We start from the raw sequence: 22944 nt of genomic DNA, 5'->3' as shown, positions 1-22944 counted from the left end.
CCGGCACCAGGCCGCAAGTGTCCCCTGCGATGATGCGCGACTATCTTGCAACTTACCTCGGAATCGTTGACGCCACGGTGCGGATTCATGAACCGGAGGACTTCATCGTCAGATTCTCACGTCTCCAGGATTTGGAGGTGGTGCTGTACACCAGGGTGCCCAACCCCCCCTTTCGCCTCATCTGGCACCAGTGGAGGCGGACCTCGCTCGCGTCCGCCAGCTCCTTCCGCTACAGAGTTCTGGTGGGCATGACGCACGTTCCCCTTCACACTCGCTCTGTCGCGGTGGCACAGACAATTCTGGGCCGGGGGTGCGCCCAGATTGTGCCCGCACCACCAGAGGTGGCCCCAGTGGACGACGACCGTGAGTTCTTTGTTGCTGCCTGGTGCCTACACCCATGGCTTATCTCAGACGAGGAGTCCATCTTCATCCCAGAGACTGGGGCTCACGTCCCTGGTGATGCGCTCGACCTCCGCGCGGACGAGTCCATCCTCCATGGTTTTCCGGGGCTATGCTATCGGGTACGCCTTTGCATCGTCGAATGCCAAGACTGGAACACGCCGCTAGCCTCTTTGGAGGGGGGGGGGGGGGGGGGGGGCTCGCTGGCGGTGACCCGGACGACGACGACTCGGATGACAGCAACTTCAACCGACGGCACCCCGGCATGGACCGAGGCGGTGACTATACGCGCGGACCTTGTTTACGCAGGTTCGCTGATGCCAATGAGGATGCTCCACGTCTTGGTGGGCGACGCGAGACCACCTTCATGCTGCGACAGTGCATCACCGTCGGCTCCGTCAGATGTCCGCTTGTCTCCTTCGAACGGGTTGTGGTCGGACCCCGCTCGCTGGTCCGGCCCCCCTCACCACAGACGCAACCGTCCCTATCCGCAGCACACACTGCCGGATACTCGGCCAACCAGGAGCCCGTGCCACTCCTGCTGGACCACGCAGAGCACTCTCGGACACCAGCGGCCAATATCTCCTCCAACTCGTTGCTTCAGGACTTCTATGATGATGCCCATCTCCTCGGCGGCAGCCCTACGGTTGAGCCGCAACACGGCTTCCTAGGCTCCCTTTTGGGCTCAGACCTGTCTCTTCTTGAGGCCCCACGGTCGGTGCAGCTGGTGACGCTAGCTGAGACGACCCCTTCCTCACCGCCAGCGGACCTCTGCTTGCTCCCGGACAGGAGCCCCTCTGTATTTCGACCACCTACTTCACCATCAGTCGTTGATGAATTCTTCGAATTGCAGCTTCAGCAGAACTGGGTTTGCACAGGTGCTGCTTACTCTCCTACGAGAGCACTGGCTGCGGACATGCTCAACGATGCCCTGCATGCCCAGACTCCCCAGCTAGCGATATGCGCCTCACCTGGGAACCACCAGGGCGATGACACCACCGCCCCGTCGACGCATATGGCCGATGTGCCTGCTGTGCAGCCTGCCACGGTATGCGCCTCACCTGGGAACCACCAGGGTGGTGACACCTCCGCCCCGCTGCCGCCTGTGGCAAATGTGCCTGTTGTGCAGCCTGTCACACGCACTGTAGCCTCGGTTGTCTCCTTCATCGACTCGCTGAAGCTGCCACTGGAGGAGCCCCTGGTCTGCACCCCACCGCGCGCCCGGACAGCCAAGAACGTCGACGATGACTGGATTCCGCGTCACAGTGACCGATTGGCTACCAAGTCGGCCTTCCGTGACCCGCAGCCAGAGAAGCAGGCACGCCGCGTCCTGCTCAACAAATGGGCCGGGCGTCCAGACAACACAGCGACGGGAACGCCGGACGACTCGATTGCATCCCAATTCCACAAAGCTTTCGGTGGGCCTGTCTCTACCTCGAAAAGGGCAGCCATGCGCGAGATCTTCCCCATGCGCGGCGCACGCTGGGTGAGGACCGTGGCGAGGCTAGAGCTATAGCGCGGTTGGCCGAGCACCGCGGTATACGTCGCAATAGCGTTCTGCCATGAGTACGAACCACCTGTTAGTCTGGAATGCACGCGGCCTGAACAACCGCGCGCGCCGCAACGTAGTGCGTGACGTCGCCGAGCAACAGCGAGCTTCCATCGTTTGTCTTCAGGAAACCAAAGTCGCCAACTTGTCTGCCTCCATGAACGCTGATCTTACTGGAACCGGTTTTGATTTTGCTTGTTTGCCTGCGATCGGCGTGGCCGGAGGGGCAGTAACCTCCTGGCGTCGAGACCTCTGGAGTGTCTCCAGCTCCTGCGTTCGCCGCTTCTCCGTCACTGTGAAGCTGTCACCTGCTGATGGCCACGCTGAACCTTGGTGGCTCACTAATGTTTATGGGCCAGCCACGAGAGCTGGGAAGCCGGATTTCTTCCAGGAGCTACGTGATATCCATGCAGGCTGCCCCGGCGCCTGGCTTGTTTGTGGAGACTTCAACGTCATCTACTTGGCATCTGACAAAAATAGTGGAAGGCTACACCGGGGACTCATGCGCCACTTCCGGAGCCTTATTGACGACTTGCAGCTTGAGGAGCTCACCCTCTCGGGCCGCCTGTTCACTTGGTCTAACGGCCGGGATCAGCCGGTGCTTGTTTCTTGGGAGGTTTGGAAGGAACGCAATAGAAGGACCTTCGACTCCTCCTGCAAGACGCCGACCGAGCTCGTATCTCTTATCCGTCACGAAGCCAACGACTGGATAGCGTCCGGCTTCCAGAGCTTCGCGCCGCTCTTCACGCCTGCTGCCTAGCGGGCTTCCCCTACCTCTCTGTCGTACAATTAGTCTAGCCAGCACTACGACCTTGCTGCTCCACCGTTCGAGCCGGTGATCTCTGTATGTGTTCTACCCGTCGCGCCTATGGCAACTCGCCAACCGGGCCTTCGGGTTGTGTACCTTGATTCCCACTTCCCTTAATGAAGCACGTGCTAAGCACGCTTTCGAAAAAAATTGGGTGCTTCAAACTTACAGAACTTCCATGCAAAGACCAGACCAATGGTGTGCGTTTTTACAGCAAAAAGTAACGCGGAGTCAGTACGGCATTGGTGTGGTGATGGGTTGGAAAAGGAGCAGGAGTAGAATCTATCTGTCACTGTAGCTCGGCGTTAATCAGATGCTGACTCGCGTGGCAACAAGTGAGTCCGACAGGCGCACGCGAGGCCGACTTTGTTTCCTTCTCACAGAATGCTAATAAGATATCTAACTGGTGGTTGTATGTTATGATCATATATCATATATATTGCATAATTATGGATATGTTAGGATACACAGGACTAATTATTGTAAGCTAACTAATATTTAGCCCTAGCTCATCCAAACTGAGAGCTAATAGATGATCTAATTTATTAGTAAGCCTACAACTAGTTGTCAGTCAACTAGCTAAGCTAATTTGAGTACATTTTTAGCCTAGACACACATATATCTCACTTTTAGAGCTTGTGCCAACTTGCTAATGGACTTATACATTCGATAAGAGAAACTAATTCAAATTCAACATGGCAAACAAATTTTACAGTGAAAACGGATTCTCTCATCTGCAGCAAGAAAGAGAAACAAACAAGCAAATTGGTGGGGTCTATAACATTATCACTTTTTCAGGATACATTAGCTGCTAATAGTTAGCTAGCTAATACCTCATAACTAATATTAGTTGCTATTAGGTGGTTTGGCCTAATTATGAGATATGTAGTTCTTACGTTGGATATTAGCTAACAATTAGGTAGACTATTAGATGAAACCGTTTGGAACCAAATAAGCTAATTATTTGCAACTAAGGCCTTGTTTGTACCCCATGGTCTAAAGTTGCTATTGAGGCTCCAAACATGAGGTCTAAAGTGTTGTCTAAAATTTAGACCACCTCACAAAACATTAGACCACACAAATGAGCTAAAGTGGTCTAAAGTTTTAGTTCTTAATTTTAGCCACTAAATTTCAGACTAGATAATCCAAACAGGCCCTAACTATTAGTTGTATGGATCAATTCAGCATGCAACTAAATAATATCATAATCATAAAACAGAAAAAGGCTGGAATCGTTTATTTTTGTCGTCAATCATTTGCCTTGGCTTGATAAGACCACACGTAGATTACAGACAGATCAATCACGTCAAATTTTGCACGAGCGTTCATTCTAGCAATTGCATGTCTTTTTCAATACATGATTCAAAATGTTAGTGAGCTGTATTTTTCCTATATTTAGAATACCGCGTCCCACAGAGGCCGTATATGATATACCATACATAGACACACGCTGTCACCGGGGATAATAACACTAACAAGTTGCACGAGCGAGAGCAACGTCGATCGCTCCGCCGTCCCCATTGCATATGGGGAAAAAATAAATCATACAGTATGCATACTGCTACAGCGCGAGATCAGTGCTGCAGATTTTTACTCGCGGCCAGACCTACGCAGATGCAGGCAATTGCGCTAGCTAAATGCCGAGCGAAAATATGTGGAACATGTGGATTGGCCCCTACCAAGTCTGCGTCGAGCAACGGGCGAGTCCAGGCGACCATAAGATCAACCATGATCGCCAGGACAGCTGCCCACTATATTATTAAAAAAACGCAAAAACAGACATGACTAGTGCCGGACGCCCACCAGCTTGTCCTTGCACCATGCATCCAATTATCCAACAAAACCAACTCCAACCACGGTTGCCAGGTTCTTGCATAATCTGCGCCCCCATGCAGTAGCGGATCAGATGCAATCTGCAGCTCCGTTTAATGATCCAGGAAGAACCAGACCCACGTCAGGCCCGAATGCATCGGCGCATCACCATCCACCAGTAAATTGATGCAAGGCCCACGACCACGACAAATGCCCTCCCCCAAAGTCTGACACCACCAAACAGTTTATGCATCTTGGAGACGGCATTAAAGACAAAGGACCACGCTATGTCGCTATTTAGCCTGTTCGCTTGCTCGATCGTAGATTATAAGCTGAAATAGTATTTTTCTCTCACATCAAATTAGCCAACAGTAAATAATCCACGGTCATTTACAGCTTGCCGAACAGGCTGATTGTGTATATTATCACGTCAATTGTGTGCCGCGACCATACAGTACGTGACTTCAGAGCCAGGGAATCGTGTCACGATATCTGCATGCATCCATCACTGACGACGGTGGACACATAATATACATTTTTTTTACTACAAGCAGTAACACAAAGAATTGAGCAACGGCTTTGTCAAGATCTGTGTGAACCAACAGCTCACATTAACTACAGCTGCCATGCCCCTCCCGAGAAATTTACATCCTTTCTCATTTCAAGCATGCCTTACCTCCGTTTTCATTTCAGGGATGATTTGTGGAGGTTGTGCAACAAGAACACAGAAACATTTGATTTGATTGTACCTAAGTTCGTTTAGAGAGTACGAATGGCCGAGGCATTGCTCCCTACCAAAGTAATATACTTCAGATGGCAAGGACACTCGTGTACTGAGTTGGTATGAAATAGCCGTATGAACCATCGGTACTGAACGGTCGGGAAAAGGAACAAGAGAATTTGGTCAGAGGAAAGAAACTTCAAGGATGTTAGGAAATGGCAAGGCAACTAACTGGTCATAAATAGAAATTTATGAGCATCTAGGGGGCCCAAGGTAAGCCTATCATTAAATTTGCCTATCAGATTATCACAGCACAAGAATCGTGTTTGCCCGATCTTTCACGTCGGAAAGACTCTTCATTGCTTATCACACGAGGGATATTCCATGTTCCATACGCATGGCCTGATATTTTTCCGCCTGCAATAGGGTGGTAAACATGACAGCGCTCCAAAAATAAAAACAGATCAGATGAAGAAACGAACCTAAAATACCTTTCCTACCTTCCTTTGTGGCTTCCTCACATCTTCTCCAGTAACTGCCTGAGAGACTAGGCTCCAATTTCTTTGAGAAGCTCTCATATTTCTCTTCAGCCTCGCCTATGCACTTGGCCTACAACAGCCATGGCAAGTATTACCATTATAAACAGTACTGCTCAACATATGACTAATCAGTATATCCAGTAAACCTATCATAAGACTCTACAAGAGAAATATGCCTTAGGGGCATTTGGTCCCATGCAGTGCAGCCATCCCCATGCACATCCAAGGGCCATGCGGATGGGAGCACATGCCCCTAAGGAGAAAAAAAAATGGTGTCCGTTACCAATAATAGATAGACCTATGACCTATCTCGACAAAGATACATATTTTTTTCCGAATAAACAAAAATGAATCTAGTAGAACCTATTCCTATCTTTAAGTACTTGTTTTCTCACTGGATTTGTAAACCTCCTCAATTTTCCCATGAGCCAGTAAGCTATTCATGCCCACAACAATAGCTTTGGCTCGGTGAACAATAATCATATAAACTTAAAATCTACAAGTTACCAATTGGGGAACAAACAGGACACATGGCTGATACTCAATGAATAGACACAAGAATATCCTAAGAAGAAATACCCATGTAGACAGTGGCTACAGCTGTGTCCAACAAATGGAAAATGCAATGGCAATGAGGAATATATTTTTCTAATGTACAATGGGTATCAGCAGCTGGTTCTCAGTTGACATCCAGTGAATTTGAAACTCAACCTCCAAGACATGTTACTTGAGACAAGACAGCAAGTCCCAAATAATTTTATGGAAGTTTCAATCATGGGTGATCAGTGTTTATAGAAACAGCGCGAAGCTTTACATCTTCGAGGGCAAGGCCCCAAGTGTTTCTTCTTGGAAGGAACAATTCAGAAGTGAGCTAATCCCACATTACCCAGAATACAAGAAGGGCTCCATCCTCTGATTGACATGGTTCAGTTTTATATAGTTTCTCTTTTAGTGTATCCTTTTTTCTTTCCATTGCATAACCTTGTATTTTGTATTTACATATAAAAGATGCAAAGATCTTGCTGTGGGGAACTCCCTACTGAAAAATAAAGACAAACAGGACAAATCAAACCAAGCTGACAACAAAAAAATTTGCGGACAGAACTGTAGTATACTGAATGTTATAGCAACATTTAAAATTTCAATAGAGGTTTTTTAAAACACAAACTTCTACATTATTATGTTCACTGCAATATCAGGAATTTTTCATTTGTGCTTATCCTAATTCATAGCGCAGATTAATTTACTTTGAACTTAAAATTCTTTATAGAGATAGGCTAGATTGATAACTACAAGTACTCCACAATTCATTCAAAACCTGTTGTACTGATTTTAGTGGTTTCGTGATTGGACCTAACTTGCAATTTGCCTCAGACGATGCTCCTTTATTTTGGTTATTGATGGCATAAACAGGTACCCGATAATAGTATCTTAAATTTTGAAAGAAGATTATTGATACATAAACAAAATATAAAAAAGACACGCAATGTGATTATGCCTACGTAACTCACAATTTTGCAAGCAGGAAATAAATTGAATATCTGATAGACTGTCAGTTACCCACCAGCATATTAGGTGCCTCTAATGGTCCATATATTGCAGCAAACATGCGAAGGATATTGAAAGTATTGTTCATAACATCATCCTAAAAAACGAATTGAACTTCTTCAACAGTTAGACCTACACTAGTACAACTAAGATTAGAGCGACGACATCAGTATTCAGTAGCCCAACTTACCTCATAATCATACCTGCAAGATATTCAAAAACAAGTCATGGGTGAAACAGCTATTTCAATAGATGACATGGCTTGTAAAAAAACAATAAAAAAAACCTGAAAGTCATTCATAGTTTCTGTTCAGCGCATGGTGCATCTAGGCCTATATTGACCCCCGAGGACTCTATATACAATTTTTTTTCTCGGACAATGCAGGAGAGCTGCATGTCATTTGATTAAGGAAAAAAGGTACAGGATTGTATATACATTGATATAACAAGGCTACTAATCTGATGATTTTCCCACAAATCATACTAAGGTACACTATAACAGTACATAAGTTATTGGCCTATTGGGTTTCTATTTCCACAGATCCTTTAATAGTTAGGTTACATGATAACTAAAGCACAATGTCATTCGAATTAAAATTATTGTTTCAATTTACATACAACACCGATATCTCATATTTACAAAAGTTCCAACAGAAGCGCTAGTTCCATCTTAACCCATGCACTACCTTGCCTCAGATTTTACAAATTTGCCAAATCATCAATGACAGATTTTTTAAAAGTAGGCAGTTCCCGCCATTTCAATATGCTGTCATGCATGAGAGTAAGATTCAGAGCATACTCACAAGTCATCAGATATCTCAACCAAAAATTCTGAAACTGACAAGAAGTCCATATGCAATTCATTGACTTAATAAATAAACAAGAAAGAAAATGATGCCATGTTTTAACAACAGAAGTCAGAATAGAATTTAGTAGGTTATTAACAAAGAGGCATGCATACATGCTGACCAGTAAGTTGAAACATCAACAGGTTAAGAACTCGATAGTCAAAGGATTTGAGATGGATTGCCTTCATAACATCTTCAATCAAGATCTACAGAAAAAAAAACACACTAGGCATTATATTTGAGGTTGCCAAGAGTTTTATGTTCAGTTTCAATAAATTTGAAATATAAAATTCAGTAAGTTAGTTATTAATGAATTCACTTTTAATTCAAGTACTAATATAGTTTGTTATGTGGCATCCATCGCTTCCTCTTTGAAGTATCAAGAGCGTGCAGCTTTTTTCAAAAGAAAAATGATGATCAAAAGGTGTGATCAAATTTGATAGATGATCCACCGAAACATCGCTGTTATCAGGATACTTATTTGTTTTTAAATTACAGCAAAAGAAAAGTCTCGGCATACCTTCTCATTTCTTAGTAATGCCTGGCAGAGCTTCCTCTCTAGAGACCAATACTGAATGCCTGATTTGAGTTCAGTTTGCAATCTGTAAACAATAGAAAATAAAGTGAGTAACATAGCTCAAATATTAGTAAATCTATTACATGTGTACAAGTACATAGAGGAAAAGCTTCCAACCGATCTGTCATTAATCCTTGACACTGAAGAAGGCCTTCAAGGGGTTCAATCATTTGAGACAAGGATGTTTCATTGAGAGATTCTTCTTTCTTTCCCAACACCTGTATGGTAGATAAGGTGGCTAATGTATACACTATAATACAAGGCCTATGTAGATCAGATTTAACAAAACTTGCATTCTATATCTCTACATCTTATTTCACTATAATGTAGGTCTTACTTTTGAAGTGTTGTCATCTGGGACTACATGTAAACAGTCTTCATTTGAAGCATCTAACTGCAACAAGAAATGTTTAGTTTGTTCAATGAAGAACATAAACCATAAGAAGAAAGTTTGAAGCACGTTTCAGGAGAAAAACCTGATACATGTAGCTCTCTGTGAAAGAAAGAACAGGTAGATACTTGAAAATGGCTTGTGGCGTGTTAACATCCAAACCATGAAACATAAAGTACGATCTACACTGTTTTCTCAAGAAGGAAAAAAATGACTTTAGGGAAACATAATTATCTGGAAGTGCCAAAGATAGACAGTTAGCCCAAAAAAAGACATGTTTGAACAGGGAAAATCGAAATTTAGAACAACATGTGACCCAGTTTCTCTATAAGACTAATAAAGAAACAGAAAATCCATTCCAAGTTAACTTGCTATTTTTGACATGGACTTAATGCCTCTATAAGCGGGTTCAATTGTTTTGTAGCACATGCATTGCAAAATCTCAAACAACAGGCAGTATGACAGTCTCCTTTTTTTTAGCAAAAACAGTAAAGGAATCCCTAATGTGGTAAAAAATTATTGATGTAAGAAAAGCAAAAGCAAACAGGTTTCTCTTGAGAAAATAAAAGAACTAAAAGAGGGCCCAGAAGACCTGGGTCACTCCAGGATTAAGTCATGACAGTGTTTCCATTAAGGATTTTACGGGTACCAACTACAAAGAATACGTACAAAATCTTCAAGTGTAGACTTAGCTCTTGTCATTGCATCAAAACCAACCATCGGCACAGCCTGAATGGTTGATTTCTCGGCATGCATCTTAAACTTCTTAATTGGCTGGAGTAAACCTCCAGAAGATATATCTTGATTAGCTGCGGTTGAAAGGATCCTATGTCTTATCAGAGTTCCAGACCCAATCAACAAGAAAATTTCCAGATAAACTCATAAGGTCAAGGTAAGATCATCATTACTTCACAACTACTATCACTACCTTCCAGATGGGTGAGATGCTGCACTTCTTCCAAAGTATCAGGAGTAGCCTAATAAAGAAAGGTCTCCACTATGATTTCTTCATAGAAAACGCATGGATAAAAATGAACAAGAAGTTGAACGGTGTCACTAACATTACCTTTGTTAATAGCTCAGAGACCAAAAGGAACTTATTCTCCACGGTAAGAGAATCAAATGGTTGCACCTGCACAAAAGATTTTCTGATCATAATTTTGAAAGAAGTTCTAGATGCACCTAGTGTCCCATTTTGATGTGTCAGCAGGAGATACCGAATTCAGAGGAGCAACGAAAAAAATAAAGCAAACTAGCATGACGAATCTGATCACCAAAGCAAGGTAATGAAGTAACTGTGTTGCATTGTTGAAGTTAAATGGTAATTCAACAATTTTAGCTAACAATAAGCCACAGCAAAATTTAATAAATTATGCAAAGCACCTACACCTACACTGAAGGGCGGGCCTGGTGCAAGCGGTACGGTCTTAACGCCTATGACCGGAAGGTCCCAGGTTCGAGTCGCGGTCTCCTCGCATTGCACAGGCGAGGGTAAGGCTTGCCACTAACACCCTTCTCCAGACCCCGCAAAGAGCGGGAGCTCTCTGCACTGGGTACGCCTTTTTTTTAATGCAAAGCACCTACACTGCTGTCTGCTCATGACCAATGTGGAAAATCAGTCTGATCCAGTCTCCAGTTGCTGCCAATTTATGAATCTCGATGGACCATGCTTGCACTAGTGGTGTAATCTCCTTCGACCTAGGCACCTAGCTAACTCGACTAAAACTCGAGAACACGAGCACAGTTGCACGAGCACACATGTTGCTTGTCATTGCCAACAAAACGTCAGACCTGGCGAGAGCAGTGAGCACACGTCACCAATCAGCGGCAGGTCAATACAACATTCAACATCTCATCAAACAAATCGGAAGTCACACTGCAGCCAGCTACGCGTGCGCAAATACACAACCGAAACCGTCCTCGTCGAATAAATAAACCCATCAAAATGCAAAAACGAACAGCACATGCGCTCTTAAACCCGTGACCTAACCAAAAGCCTCCGCGAGGGACGAAGGTAGGGAGGGGCGCCGGAGGGAGCCAGGGCCATCATAGACACACTCCATGCCATATCAAATTAAAGGAAAATTGAAGTGTAGCCGCCTAGTTATTCATCTATTCTGCCCTTTCGCCCCTGCGCGAGGCCATCGGCGCACTCGTAAGGATCACGCTCCTGCACATCCGAGTCGACTGAATTCGTAGAGACGGAGGAAGAGGGGCGACCCCAAAAACCGTACCGTGAAGAGGAGGAATTGGGCGAGGAAGCGGTCGGCGTCAGCGCCGCCGCCGCCGCTGGAGTCGGCGTGGGAGAGGCCGCGTGAGCTCATGAGGGAGAGCACCCTCTGCACCTTCTCGAGCTCCAGCAGCGCCTCCATTGCTACTCCACCTCGCCCTCCCCGACTCGCCGCGGCTCCGCTTCTCGCAGTCTCGCGCTCAGTTTGGTTCGGTTCCGCTTCGAGTTTCTTCAGGTTTTGTGCGAGACTAGCAATAGCAAACAGAGAATTCATTCGCCTAGAAATGGAGGAGAGGGGAAATAAGAGGGAAATGAGGATGAGGTTTATTTTGGGCCTCCAGTTGGGAAATGCAGCGTTGGCCGTTGGGCTCCAGTTTCCAAAATCCTAAGGCCGTTAACTCTCCTCATTTTCGCGAGTTGGTCTTGGGCTAAACGGGCCGTCAGGAAGGAGCGAAAAGCCAGCAATCCTTTTTCATATTTTCGGCTCTTTTTATGGCTGTCATATCTTCGGATTAATAACGAGCACTCTATGTACTACGTGCCGTTACCAATCTGAAATCCACCTTCGAACTGTACGTAGCTCTTAGAAACAAGCAAGTAGCTCCCAATTGTAAGGAGTAATAACAACATCGTAGTATCAGTGGCCCCGTTCGGCTTACCCAGAAAACGGTTTGTTCGGCTTGTTTTTTTTTAGTCGGAGCAGTGTTTTTCTCCCACAACAATTCAGCCAGAACGGTGTTTTTCAGCCAGTTTCAGCTAAGTTTCAGTAAGCCGAACGGGGCTAGTATCAATCTGGCCACACACATGCAAAATTAGAGTGCGTAGAGTTTCTAGAGACAAGTTGGTAGCATGTTATAACAATGAATTCCACCCAACTGGACCGCACACGCTGCCTGCCCAATCGATAGCATGCGGAGATGGCTCACGCGTCCTCCGCTTCCCACAGAGCATGCAGAGCAGGGACCATTCGCACCCTGGTGGCGCTCCAGCTGCTGCAACAAACGGCTGCGGCAGGTGGTCTCATTATAACATGTGCAATACATCTACTTTTGCAACATTCAGACGAAACAATTGCAACACATGTTAGAAAAAATAGTTGAAACGCTTGCATCATACGTAAAAAATACTTGCAAAACACCTGAAAACACTTGAAAAGCCATTGCAAACGATACAATATCTAGATCTACTTTTGCAACATACAGATAAACACATTTGCAACATACATATGAAACACTTGAAACATACGCTTGCAATATGCATGCTCTGCAACATCTAGATATGCTTCTGCAACATACGTCTGAAACACTTGAAATATATGCTCGCAACTTATGTATATAGTCATTGCAACATACGCAACATCCCAATGAAACATTTGAAAATATGCTTCTGAAACACCTGAAACACTTGAAGCAAGACATCGTCGGTGGCCATGGCCTACCTGGTAGGGAATTGCGATAGCGAGCGGGCGGCGCTCGAGTGCAGTGGAGAGGGAGGATGGCGGTGGGCGCGGTTAAGAACGCCGCACCGAGCAGTCGCCGTGGACCACGCCACGTCGCGCGCGGAGAACTCGGCAACGAGTGGTGAGTGGCATTGAAGAGATAAGAAGGCAGGCGGCGGCGCTAAGGCGTGGTGCAGCACGCCGCCGCGTTGCGGCCACGGTTGTGGTGGACCGCGCTGCGGCGGTGCGGGCGCGCCGGTGATTCGAGGGTAGGTTCCAGAATGGATGCGGGCGTAGCGACGATTCGAGAGAAAAGTGAGAGCGGAGACATTTTTGAGCAACGGGGAGATGTGTGCGTCCGTGTGGATGACAGTGTTGAGCCGTCGGGCAGACGTCGAGGCCCACCAACGCAAGCGTCCGAACGAAACGGATGCCCTATCCGCAGCATTTCCGATTCCATTTTCATGTTCTAATGTCAATCCAAACTCACGCAATGTGTGTGAGAGACCTATTTCAGACGTCCAACGGCCGACGCCCGGTTCGGGAAACGAAGTCCAGCGCCCGAAGGAGCACATGCCTCATTGCCCCGTGCATGATTCCGATTCCGCCTTCCGAGCCCAACCTGCCTATTCCTGCAGGGCGGTGGGGAGACTGCGGCATCGGTGCCGTGCCCTCTCATTTTCTGCAGGGCAAACGCGTTCTTGAAATCTTGCCTTCTTGGGAAGGACCGCCACTCATGAGCATCGCCCCATGCGCGTGCCAAACTGGGGATCCCAGCATGGGATTCAGAGTCGCAGATCCGGACTTGCCGGCCCAGAAAGTAACAGCTGACAGGAGCAACGGTGACGACCTGACCGCTAGACTTCAGCCTGCACATGCTGCTTCTCAATGTTCTCGTCCTCGCCTGACATTTGTTGCTTTCTCAGAGAAGGAAGTTTGTGGTGCTCACTCCTGGCCTTTCCCATCATTGTGTGGCATATACTACCAGTTCCAGGACGGCCAAAAAAAATCGATTGGATTAGAGGTTGGAGCCTGGGAGGAAGTACGATAGGAGGGCAGCGGCAGCGGGACTCAAAAAATGTTTTACCAACTTACTAGAGGCCGTTAGATTTTTTTTTTTTGCGGGCAATTAATTTTAAGCCGTGTCTAAGATTAGGTATTTAGATAGCCACAATATTAGTAGTACACGCAGTATTGGATACTTGACACAGCTCTTTCTCTAACTTCTTAGCCACCTGACATCCTGATCCATCAAGCATAGACTCTGTTTTCTTATCTAATCTTGTATATTTTTTTGCCACAAGACTTAAGTGTGTGTTTGGTAGAGATTCAGATTAAGGCCTTGTTCGGCTGGTCTATAAGCCGCTTGTGCTGATTTGTACGGCTGATTTGTTGGGAGAGAAAAATTCTGTACCATGGCTGATAAGCCGGCTTATAAGAGCAGCCGAACAAGGCCTAAACGTTTTGGATTCAGTTTCTTCTTAGAAACATTTCTTCTAGTGAATCATAATCGCTTTCTCAAATTGTTTGGCTAGCCGTCTGGATTCTCATTCTTAAAGGATGGCGGAAATCATTGTTCTACATGAAAAAAATCATAAAAATATATGAGTTTTACAAAAGAATAGTATTTTTTATGGGTTTGGTTTCACTTAAAGAGAATCAATAGAAAATATTTCGGGATTACAAGGAAGGTAGGAAAGCAAGAATACCCTAGATGTGATTTTGATCTCTAAGAATCACTAGAAATGTTTTTTTACCTAAAATCAATATTGTCTTTAACCGCTTGACGGGGTTTCAGAGTTGTTTGTCACATCCAAACGGCCTACCTGACTTAGTCAAAGGCTCAAAGATTTGTCGCAAACATATTAGGGCTTGTGTGACCCATGCCCTAAAGAGGAACTAAATATTCTTAGCCTTCAAAAAGAGTATAGACCCGATTGCACATGAGGAGCTAAGAAAAAAACAGTAAACACGAGAAAAAGTTCAAAAATCACTCCTAGCTTCAAAGGGAATAATAAAAAGCAACGGAAGCAATATCCAAGAGCCATGCTAGGCACACAACGCATATGGGAGTGGTGGGTGAGTTTTGATATGAGAGAGAACCATTGTTTGGTCCATCATGCCATCATGGTACCTCTAGTTGGTTTTCCTAGAGGAACTAAGGATTGCAGTGAGTTTTGTAAAGTTAGCTTTGTAAATAGTCTTCTTGTGTGGAGTTATACATACTAAACATGTCCGACGTGTTGTTGACACATGGCCTTACCTAACTATGTTTTGCTCACCACAAGGCATGTGATGATGAGTTAACAACAATGGAATCATTTACTTCATTAATGAGACAGAAACAACGCTTAGCTTTGTCTAAAAAAATCACATAGGTATCCTTTTATTTTCTTAAGTCAACAGGACAAAACATAACTGTTTTACTACCACTGAAATGTCCATTGCATGAAGCAGTGAGAATACTTACACTAGCTCTTAAATAAGTAACAATTTTAGGTCCCAGGTTTATTAAGTTCATTGTAAGGGCACCTCTAAGAATTGAACTAGCAAACTAACTCATATTTTGCTACATCAATTTAAAGATAGTGCATAATACTAGCTTTTCAATAATCTAATTATAAGCATCTTACTATGGGTTCCATATCATTTCTTTTTTCCTCACCCGTATCTCACCATGCACGGTCCCAAAAACAGTCTCGTAGTTCGCTCAAGCCTAATTGGGGAATAAAAAATAGCTCTTTCTTTTCTCTTCTTTTTTCACATAAGCAAACTATTAAGATGGATCTGTAAGTTAGTTGAAATGTCACTGTTGGAGCTGCCCTAAGAGTATAGAGTGCTAGGTTGTGAACTTGTGATAAGCCTTTTGTGTTTGTGCATATGCACATGTCAAAAACGCACTTTATTTACTCGTCGACATGGGAGATAAATGTAAGGCCAAGCCCAAACTATTAATGCGGAAATGGCAGTGCCTGTGAATGAAAAATACAGGAAAATAACATATGCTGCCAAAATCGAGCCGGCACTTGATTATCCGCCTATAATTGCGCATCGTTACATCATGTCAGTTCAAAATTTGATTTGCTTGGATCGATCTTTTGCCATAACGAGTCCATCAACACGTTGGTACCTCCTATGATTATCTAAGCACTCAGTCATGAGCTCATCTCATCAGCAGTGTTGACAGCTGCGCCTGTATACTAATCCTCCTGCTCATTTACTCCTGGCCACGCCCCGAGTTTGATGCTGTCGATGTCGGTTGTCCGTGTCCCCCTTCCAGCCTCGAACTCCTCACTACTATTTCTACGCGAATCGATTCTGAGCTGAGCTCCCCTGTGTCTGAACTCTAAAGTATACTCGTCAAGGTAACGAATTCTTATGGTCTACTGCAATTATTTTTTGTAATTATGAAAAAAAAAAAGATTTGTGAAACTCTGTCATCATCTGATTGACTGATCCACCGGACTTTCAACCGAAAAAAAAGAGAGAAAGAGGAAGGATACGTGTATGAATGATGCGCTGAAAAAACTTGGACCTGCTCGTCACCGGTTCACCACGACGCGATCAATCCAGCCCCCGCTCCTGAAACGGGCCGCCTCTCACGTGGCCGCAGCTTGCACGGAATTTTTCTTTCCGCAGTCCCCCACCCCACCAAATCCACAGCCCCCGGCGCATGCAGGCACCGAGCAACCGCACCCCCGCCCATTTAAAACCCGGCCCTCCACGCGCCAATCGGCCGCCGGCAGGCAACCCACCCGCCCACGCACACGACGGGGGCCCGTCCGCGGTCCGCGCCGGCACACACAACAAATAAACGGCCACTCACAGACTTGTTCGCTTGTTGGTTTCAACCAGCCCAAATCAGCCAACCAACAGTGTTTTCCTTTCACATAAAACCAGCACCAACCAGCCCAAACCAGCCTAGAAACCAACCAACGAACATACCGACAGTCCAGTGCCCGATCAAAGAAAACCAGCCAAAAGCCCGCGCCACCCGAGCCAAAACCACCGCCGTTGACCCCATCTCACACGCCCTGTCCGCACTCCGCACCAGGCTCGAAACGCACGGACCCTCCCTCCTCCCGCGCTTCTCCCACCCATGAGTCCACGACCCGCCATTTGCGGCCCTCGCCTGCCGCGACGACGCGCACAATGCTACACGTAAACAAATCCAAGCCGGCTCCGTTTATTTTTGTTTTCTCAAGTATATCCGTTTCCATTCCCACGACGTGGCCTCACTTCGCTGTTCGCTTTCGTTCTCTACTTCCACGACGATCACCCCCGTCCTCGGCGGTGGTGGCCTTGGTATTAATTGCGCCATGTTGTGCCAGGCCTTCTTCCGTTCCATTCCCCTCTGACACGGATTTCTTTTCCCGGCCTCGGAGTCCGCGCCGCCCGCCGCGTGCCCGAGATGCTGTCCGCCAGGCCGAGGTGAGTGAGAATTCAGCAGCCGAGACCCTGAGTCCTGACTGGCTGGTTGGCAGTGGCAGCCCGCCCACGCGCGCCTCCCCTTCTTCCTTCCGTGTCTATAGATCCTTCTTTCCCGGCTCTGCTCGGGGGTCGGGAATCTCTCCGTTGCCACTCCCTCCCTGTGTCTGCGTTCTTTTATTGTTTGACTATTTAGCCCGGCGATACGGTTTCATGAGCTGGGTTTCGCCTCGCAGATCCGGCTCCTTCGAGGCCGGGCTCAGGGGTGCCGCCACCGCCACCGCCTCGTCCGTTTCCAGAGACCGCAAGCCGTCGTCCCCTCGCCTGCAGCGCAGCCGCTCATCCGCCGGCGGTTCCAAGGCGTCCCCGTCACCGGAGGTACTTACTGCCCTGCCCTGCCTTTTTAATTTGTTGCCATCTCTCACGTTACGTTACGCACGAAGCCGACGGCTTTGGAATGGAGTGATCACCGATCAGGGAGGGGCGCCGGCTGGTATATATTAAGGACAGGACATTATAAACTTCTTGTTTCTATAATGATGGTAAATATGTAAATAATGGCGGCGGCTCTTGGTGGTCTCCTGTTCGGCAGAGGCGGCGCGGCGTGGGCGCGATGCAGCAGCAGCGGGTGGCGCAGCTGGAGGAGGAGCTCCGGCGGGAGCGGGAGGAGAAGGCGCGGGCCGTGAGGGAGCTCGAGGACCTGAGGCGGGACGGCGAGGACGGCGCCAGGGGCGTCGCGGAGAAGGTTCACCTTCTGGAGCGGGAGGTGGACAAGTCCAAGGAGTCGGAGCGCAAGATGCTGGAGTCGCTGATATACCAGACGAAGCAGCTGGAGCAGACCAAGATCTCGCTCGAGGAGGCCAAGCTGGAGATCGCCACGCTGCAGCAGGCGAACAGGAGCCTCGAGGCCGCGGCCGCGGTCGCCCGAGGGCGCGGCGTCGGCGTGGGCGGCGTGGAGCAAAGGACAAGCGTCAGGGACCTCATGTTCGGCGGCGCGGACGAGGAGATCAGGGTCCTGCGCGGCGAGCTCCGGACGGCGATGCAGGGCGAGGAGAGGAGCCGCAAGGCGCTGGACGACCTCTCCGTCGCGCTCTCCGACGTCAGCATGGAGGCCAAGCAGGTCAAGGTCTGGCTCGCCGAGGCTCAGGCCGAGCTGGAGGCCGCCAACGCCGAGGCCGAGCGGCTGCGCGCGGCGCTGGCCGACGCCGAGGCCGAGCTGCGCGCCGTGTCCGCCGAGCGCGACCGGTGCAGGCTCGAGGCCGACGAGTGTGTGGCGGCGTGGGGCGACAAGGAGCGCGTCTTCCTCGACTGCGTGCGCGCGTCCGAGGAGGACGTGAACCGGGCGCGCCAGGAGAACACCAAGCTGGTGGAGTCGCAGCGCGTCATCCGCGACGAGAACGCGCGCCTGCGGGACATCCTCAAGCAGGCCGTCGCCGAGGCCAACGTCGTCAAGGACTCGCTCGAGCTCGCCAGGGCCGAGAACGCGCGCCTCAACGACGCCGTCGCCGACAAGGAGAGCGCGCTGCAGAGCCTCCGCCAGGAGTACGAGAGCATCAAGGTCAGCGAGGCCGCGGCGCAGGGTAGCCTCAAGGAGCTCAACAACCTCCTCGCCGCCACGACGACGGCGTGCAGTACGCCCGCGTCCGCCAAGACCGCCCCCGCGCCGGACTACGGTTTCGACCAGCGCCTGCCAAATGGTATGGGCAGCAAGAACGGGACGCCGCAGTCGGCATCGCAGCGGTGGATGGCAGACAAGCCACCGACGCCGAGCAGGCGGAGGTACTCGATCGGCGAGCCGGGCAAGCTGAAGACGGGCCTCTCGCAGTCGGCTCGGATGGGGAACCTGAACCCCAAGGACCGGGTGTTCGCGTCGCTGAGCAACATTGCCGACCTCAAGTCCGCAGCAGACGCGGCGATGGAGGACTTCGACGACGAGTTCGATCACGTCGACGAGAGCCACTACGTTGACATGGAGGATTCCATGAAGCACAAGAAGAAGAGGCCGATATTCCGCAAGTTTGGTGATTTGTTCAGGAGGAAAAGCTTCTACAAGCCAAATTTAGCGCCAGTATACACACTCTAAATTTTTTCTCGATATACTGCTTGTAGTTCTGTACTTCTGTTGTGTTCGTCTGAATACACGAGAAATGAAAAGTTGTTAAATCTGATATGCATTTTTCTTGTGTTGAAATTTCAACTGTTTCCAGAGCCTAGCATTTTCATGCTGAAAATTCAACAGTTTAGTCATACGGCTGACACAATGATTAAAAGGGGTCGAATCTGAATATCTGAAGGTGATGGAATAAGATTGGAAGAAGGTGCAACTTTGGATATGTTTCGGCGTAACCTTTTTGACATTTAAACTTCTAGAACCATAACGGAAAGTCAACTATTGCTAAGGCGATAATTAGGATGGCATATTCTCTATCATGAACTTTAGGCGTTTGGTCTGAGCCTTCGTGGTAACCACAAGTCTTTCGCCTAGTCATCTGCTAAGAACCTTCACATAACACAGCTTGGAAATGAAATGAACTTGCACAACGTTTTTCTCGTTTGCCTAGCACGCAATGCCAAGAAAGGAGCACATAAGCAGGGTAGGCTCTGCCGATACGCATTCTTAGTCCTACCTTGTGGTCTGTGTTGCTTTCATTCGCATTCCAATGCCAAGAAAGAAAGAAATTTATTGACGTGGTAGCGTTATACTCCTTTCAACATTGAACTAGAAGAGATCCCACAATATGTTTCTTTAATATAGTATTATGATTATATGGTATGATTCTATGAAGTCGCATGCTTTGATGCCTCGCCAACAATCCTTTCAGTACAGAAAGCAACCTTTTAAGTCCAGCGGATGTCCATAGCTCCGAAAGAATTTGTCTTCTTATCCATCACCTCACAACCAGTGAAAAATGCCACGTAAATGCTGTTTGCACATAGATATAAAAAGGAGAGAATTCCTTCGTTGCCATCAAAATCTATACCGGTCCCTTAATTGCCATCGAAAATTATGAGTTTTCTTCATTGCCATTGTTTCTAATTTTTTGATCCCCTCATTGCCATCATACATCTATTATTCCTCTCATTGCCATCTAATTACATCATTTATTTTCTTCATTGCCATTGTCCATACATAATGGAGCTTCAAGTGCCAAATTTACCCCTGCCTCCTACCTTGACCCTAACAACGCCCCTGCACAGCCTAGATCGAGTTCTGTTCTGCGCCTCCGTCTCCAATCCAAGAGAAGGCTTGCAGCCTTAACCCAGCTCCTATCTCTATGGGTGCATCGAAGCAGGCAAGAGCTCGCGTGCCGGGCCTGTTGGAACTGACCTACGATCAGGTCGGCGCAGGCGCTTAGGTGCCAGAGACGAACAGGCCGGCGCAAGGGCATCTTCGACGCGATGAACTCAACAAGAACTCTCACAAACGGGGGATTGGATTATTTGGAGTGGAACACGAACACAGAGGCACGAGTACATGGCTATTTGAAGCCCAGCGACACAATGCCGAGCAACAACTACTGGCCGGGTTCTCACGCACGCACGAGAGCCCATGTCACCAATGCATGCACGGGCCACCACCGCATGCACCACACGAGTACACGACTCCCACTCGTTCCGTGAGAACACAGAACAGGTCCACCCAATTGACGGCCGCGTCTCCCTAATGCATGCAAACTACTAGAATATATCTCGTTACAGCTACATGCAGGACCGAGAAGTACGTGACACACACGTACTGCAACAAACAAAACGTGGCCTACATGCAAGTTAAGGACTCAAACTAATTCAAGTCACGATTAGCGCTAACAGGGCCCGGCGTCAGGGAGAAGCGAGGACGGCGCGCGGAGCAGGCGGCAAGGAGCAGCGAGGACGGCGCGGGGGCCGCGGCGAACCGTGGAACCGGCGAGGATGTCGCGCTGGGCCGGCTGCGAGGACAGGTGCGTGGGACCGACGGCGAGCAGGGCCGCGATGAGGATGGCGATTGCATGGGGCGCCGACACGATTGGTTATCAGAGAAAAAGGATGGGCATAATCGTCTTTTCGCGTCAAGACTAAGGGCATCAAGCAAGAATGGCAGTGAGAGAATTAAAAATTAGAAATAGATGGCAACGAAGGAAACTCATAATTTTCGATGGCAACGAAGGGATTGGTATAGATTTTGATGGCAACCAAGGAATTCTCTCTATAAAAAGGGGTCCAAAACAGAATGGACGGGGCTAACCTGTTCCTAGCACTGTGGATTGTTTGGTTGTTTAGAGCCCATCTGGCTATCAATATCACCACTGACAAGGCAGGAGAACAAAGAGAGCAGACTTTTCAGTCTTTCTCCATGCTTCATTAGATCAGGCAAGCAAATCATCTAGTATCAAGGCTTTCTTACAACTTCATCTAAAAAAGGCATCTTTAATCATTTCCACACTTTCAAAAGGCACCGGTGCTCACTTCTGCTTGAATAATGATCGAGCAAATCACGGCGCATGGCTCCTGACGTAAAACGAGTGAGTTAAGCTTCGTGCCTTCAGTGCTGCAGGCTGCAGCACGAAGTAAAGATGAGGTCCTTTCGGCGTCAGCTTCTACTCAAGGGCCCTTGCCGGTTTTCTTTCGACTGCTTCCTCCTCCTGCCTGTATGTAAACAAAGTTGCACGGCTGACCGTTCACCGTTCTTGCGCAAACAAAAAGGATCAATCAGCGACTGGGATTTGTAACGTGTATCCTCTTGGTGTCACCGACCCTTCGACAGATGCTGAGAAAAGCCGTGAAAAAGCTTAGAAAAACAAACAAAGCTTGCACTGCATCAGACGTGATCCTAGGCCCGTTCCTAAAGAGTCTTGTACTTTCAGTTAGCAGTCAATGGCATCATGAATCATGAGTGATGGGAAAAAAATCTGCGGATATCATATGATGCTGCCTGGCATCGTACTAAATCACCTTTACTTTGTTTCTTGAAAATCGCTGCTGGTAGACATGGTGTTGTTAAGCAATTGAAAGGCATTAATTAAACTCTCCTATGAGTAAATGTTATTGATACACGCTGATGAGACCAGAAGGGCGTCGATTTTATTTTAGTTTAGTTTAACTGAGCACTCCTTTGTCGACCTCTTGGCGAATTTGGTCTGTCAGCAGTGCGTGAGCGTGACCAACCGAACACACATACACACACAACAGAAAAATCCAATCTGAACTAAACAGGTTGCTGATCAACGTAGTCGGAACGATTTTTGTCACATCTTTTTCGTGTGTAGTATTACGATTTACGAAAGATGCCTGAAGGCCGCTGAGTTCAGCCAGGTTAGTCAGACTTGACCTGATCATTCTGTTTATATTTCTAAAACAACATCTTGACAGCTCCCGGCCATTCCATCATTAACAGCACGGCAGTCTTTAGCGTTTGGATGCGCCTGTGATGCTCGGGTATGGATTAATTAATTTCTCATATTAGAAAAGAATTGGTGCGAATACAGTCAGGAACTCACTAGCAGGGCTAGGTGTGGTGTGATTCATGGTCGAATCAACAAACGGGTCAAGCTCACAGGTAAGACATAATCATATAAGGATTTAAAAGTTAAATCGCGCAATGAGCTTGACGTTTTTTGGATTGGCCGGAACTCAGTAACGATGGAAAGAGAGGAAGCCGTCAATTAGCGATGGATGAGAA

At 47.5% G+C, this 22944-nt stretch overlaps 2 protein-coding genes across 6 annotated transcripts; one reads left to right on the top strand and one right to left on the bottom strand.

The window, feature by feature from the left end:
* Positions 1-4948: 4948 nt before the first annotated feature.
* On the bottom strand, positions 4949-11670 carry LOC136497805 (uncharacterized). Of its 3 annotated transcripts, XM_066493663.1 has the most exons (14): positions 11427-11670; positions 10259-10324; positions 10121-10169; positions 9862-10001; positions 9278-9379; positions 9139-9195; positions 8919-9019; positions 8745-8826; positions 8338-8430; positions 8180-8244; positions 7567-7579; positions 7393-7473; positions 5790-5898; positions 4951-5706 (listed from the first exon to the last, which is right to left on the bottom strand). In XM_066493663.1, the coding sequence occupies exons 1-14, from the start codon at positions 11562-11564 to the stop codon at positions 5588-5590; spliced, it is 1215 nt and encodes a 404-aa protein (XP_066349760.1). In that variant the 5' UTR covers positions 11565-11670; the 3' UTR covers positions 4951-5587. The 3 variants fall into 3 exon arrangements, with proteins under 3 accessions (XP_066349761.1, XP_066349762.1, XP_066349760.1); XM_066493664.1 differs by lacking the exons at positions 7567-7579; positions 8180-8244 and having other exon boundaries at positions 4949-5706; positions 5781-5898; XM_066493665.1 differs by lacking the exons at positions 7393-7473; positions 7567-7579; positions 8180-8244 and having other exon boundaries at positions 4950-5706; positions 5781-5898.
* Positions 11671-17045: 5375 nt separating this feature from the next.
* On the top strand, positions 17046-19445 carry LOC136497475 (putative WEB family protein At1g65010, chloroplastic). Of its 3 annotated transcripts, none has more exons than XM_066493278.1 (3): positions 17046-17291; positions 17525-17666; positions 17881-19444. In XM_066493278.1, exons 1-3 carry the CDS (start codon positions 17272-17274, stop codon positions 19369-19371), a joined length of 1653 nt encoding a protein of 550 aa, XP_066349375.1. In that variant the 5' UTR covers positions 17046-17271; the 3' UTR covers positions 19372-19444. The 3 variants fall into 3 exon arrangements, with proteins under 3 accessions (XP_066349375.1, XP_066349378.1, XP_066349376.1); XM_066493279.1 differs by lacking the exon at positions 17046-17291 and adding an exon at positions 17732-17781 and having other exon boundaries at positions 17527-17666; positions 17881-19445; XM_066493281.1 differs by lacking the exon at positions 17046-17291 and having other exon boundaries at positions 17302-17666.
* The last annotated feature ends 3499 nt before the right edge of the window (positions 19446-22944 follow it).

The sequence above is a fragment of the Miscanthus floridulus genome, chromosome 12 (genome assembly GCF_019320115.1).
Source record: "Miscanthus floridulus cultivar M001 chromosome 12, ASM1932011v1, whole genome shotgun sequence".
Taxonomy (NCBI): Eukaryota; Viridiplantae; Streptophyta; class Magnoliopsida; order Poales; family Poaceae; genus Miscanthus; species Miscanthus floridulus.
Note: the sequence above shows the minus strand (reverse complement) of the source record. Positions and strands in the feature narration are given on the sequence as shown.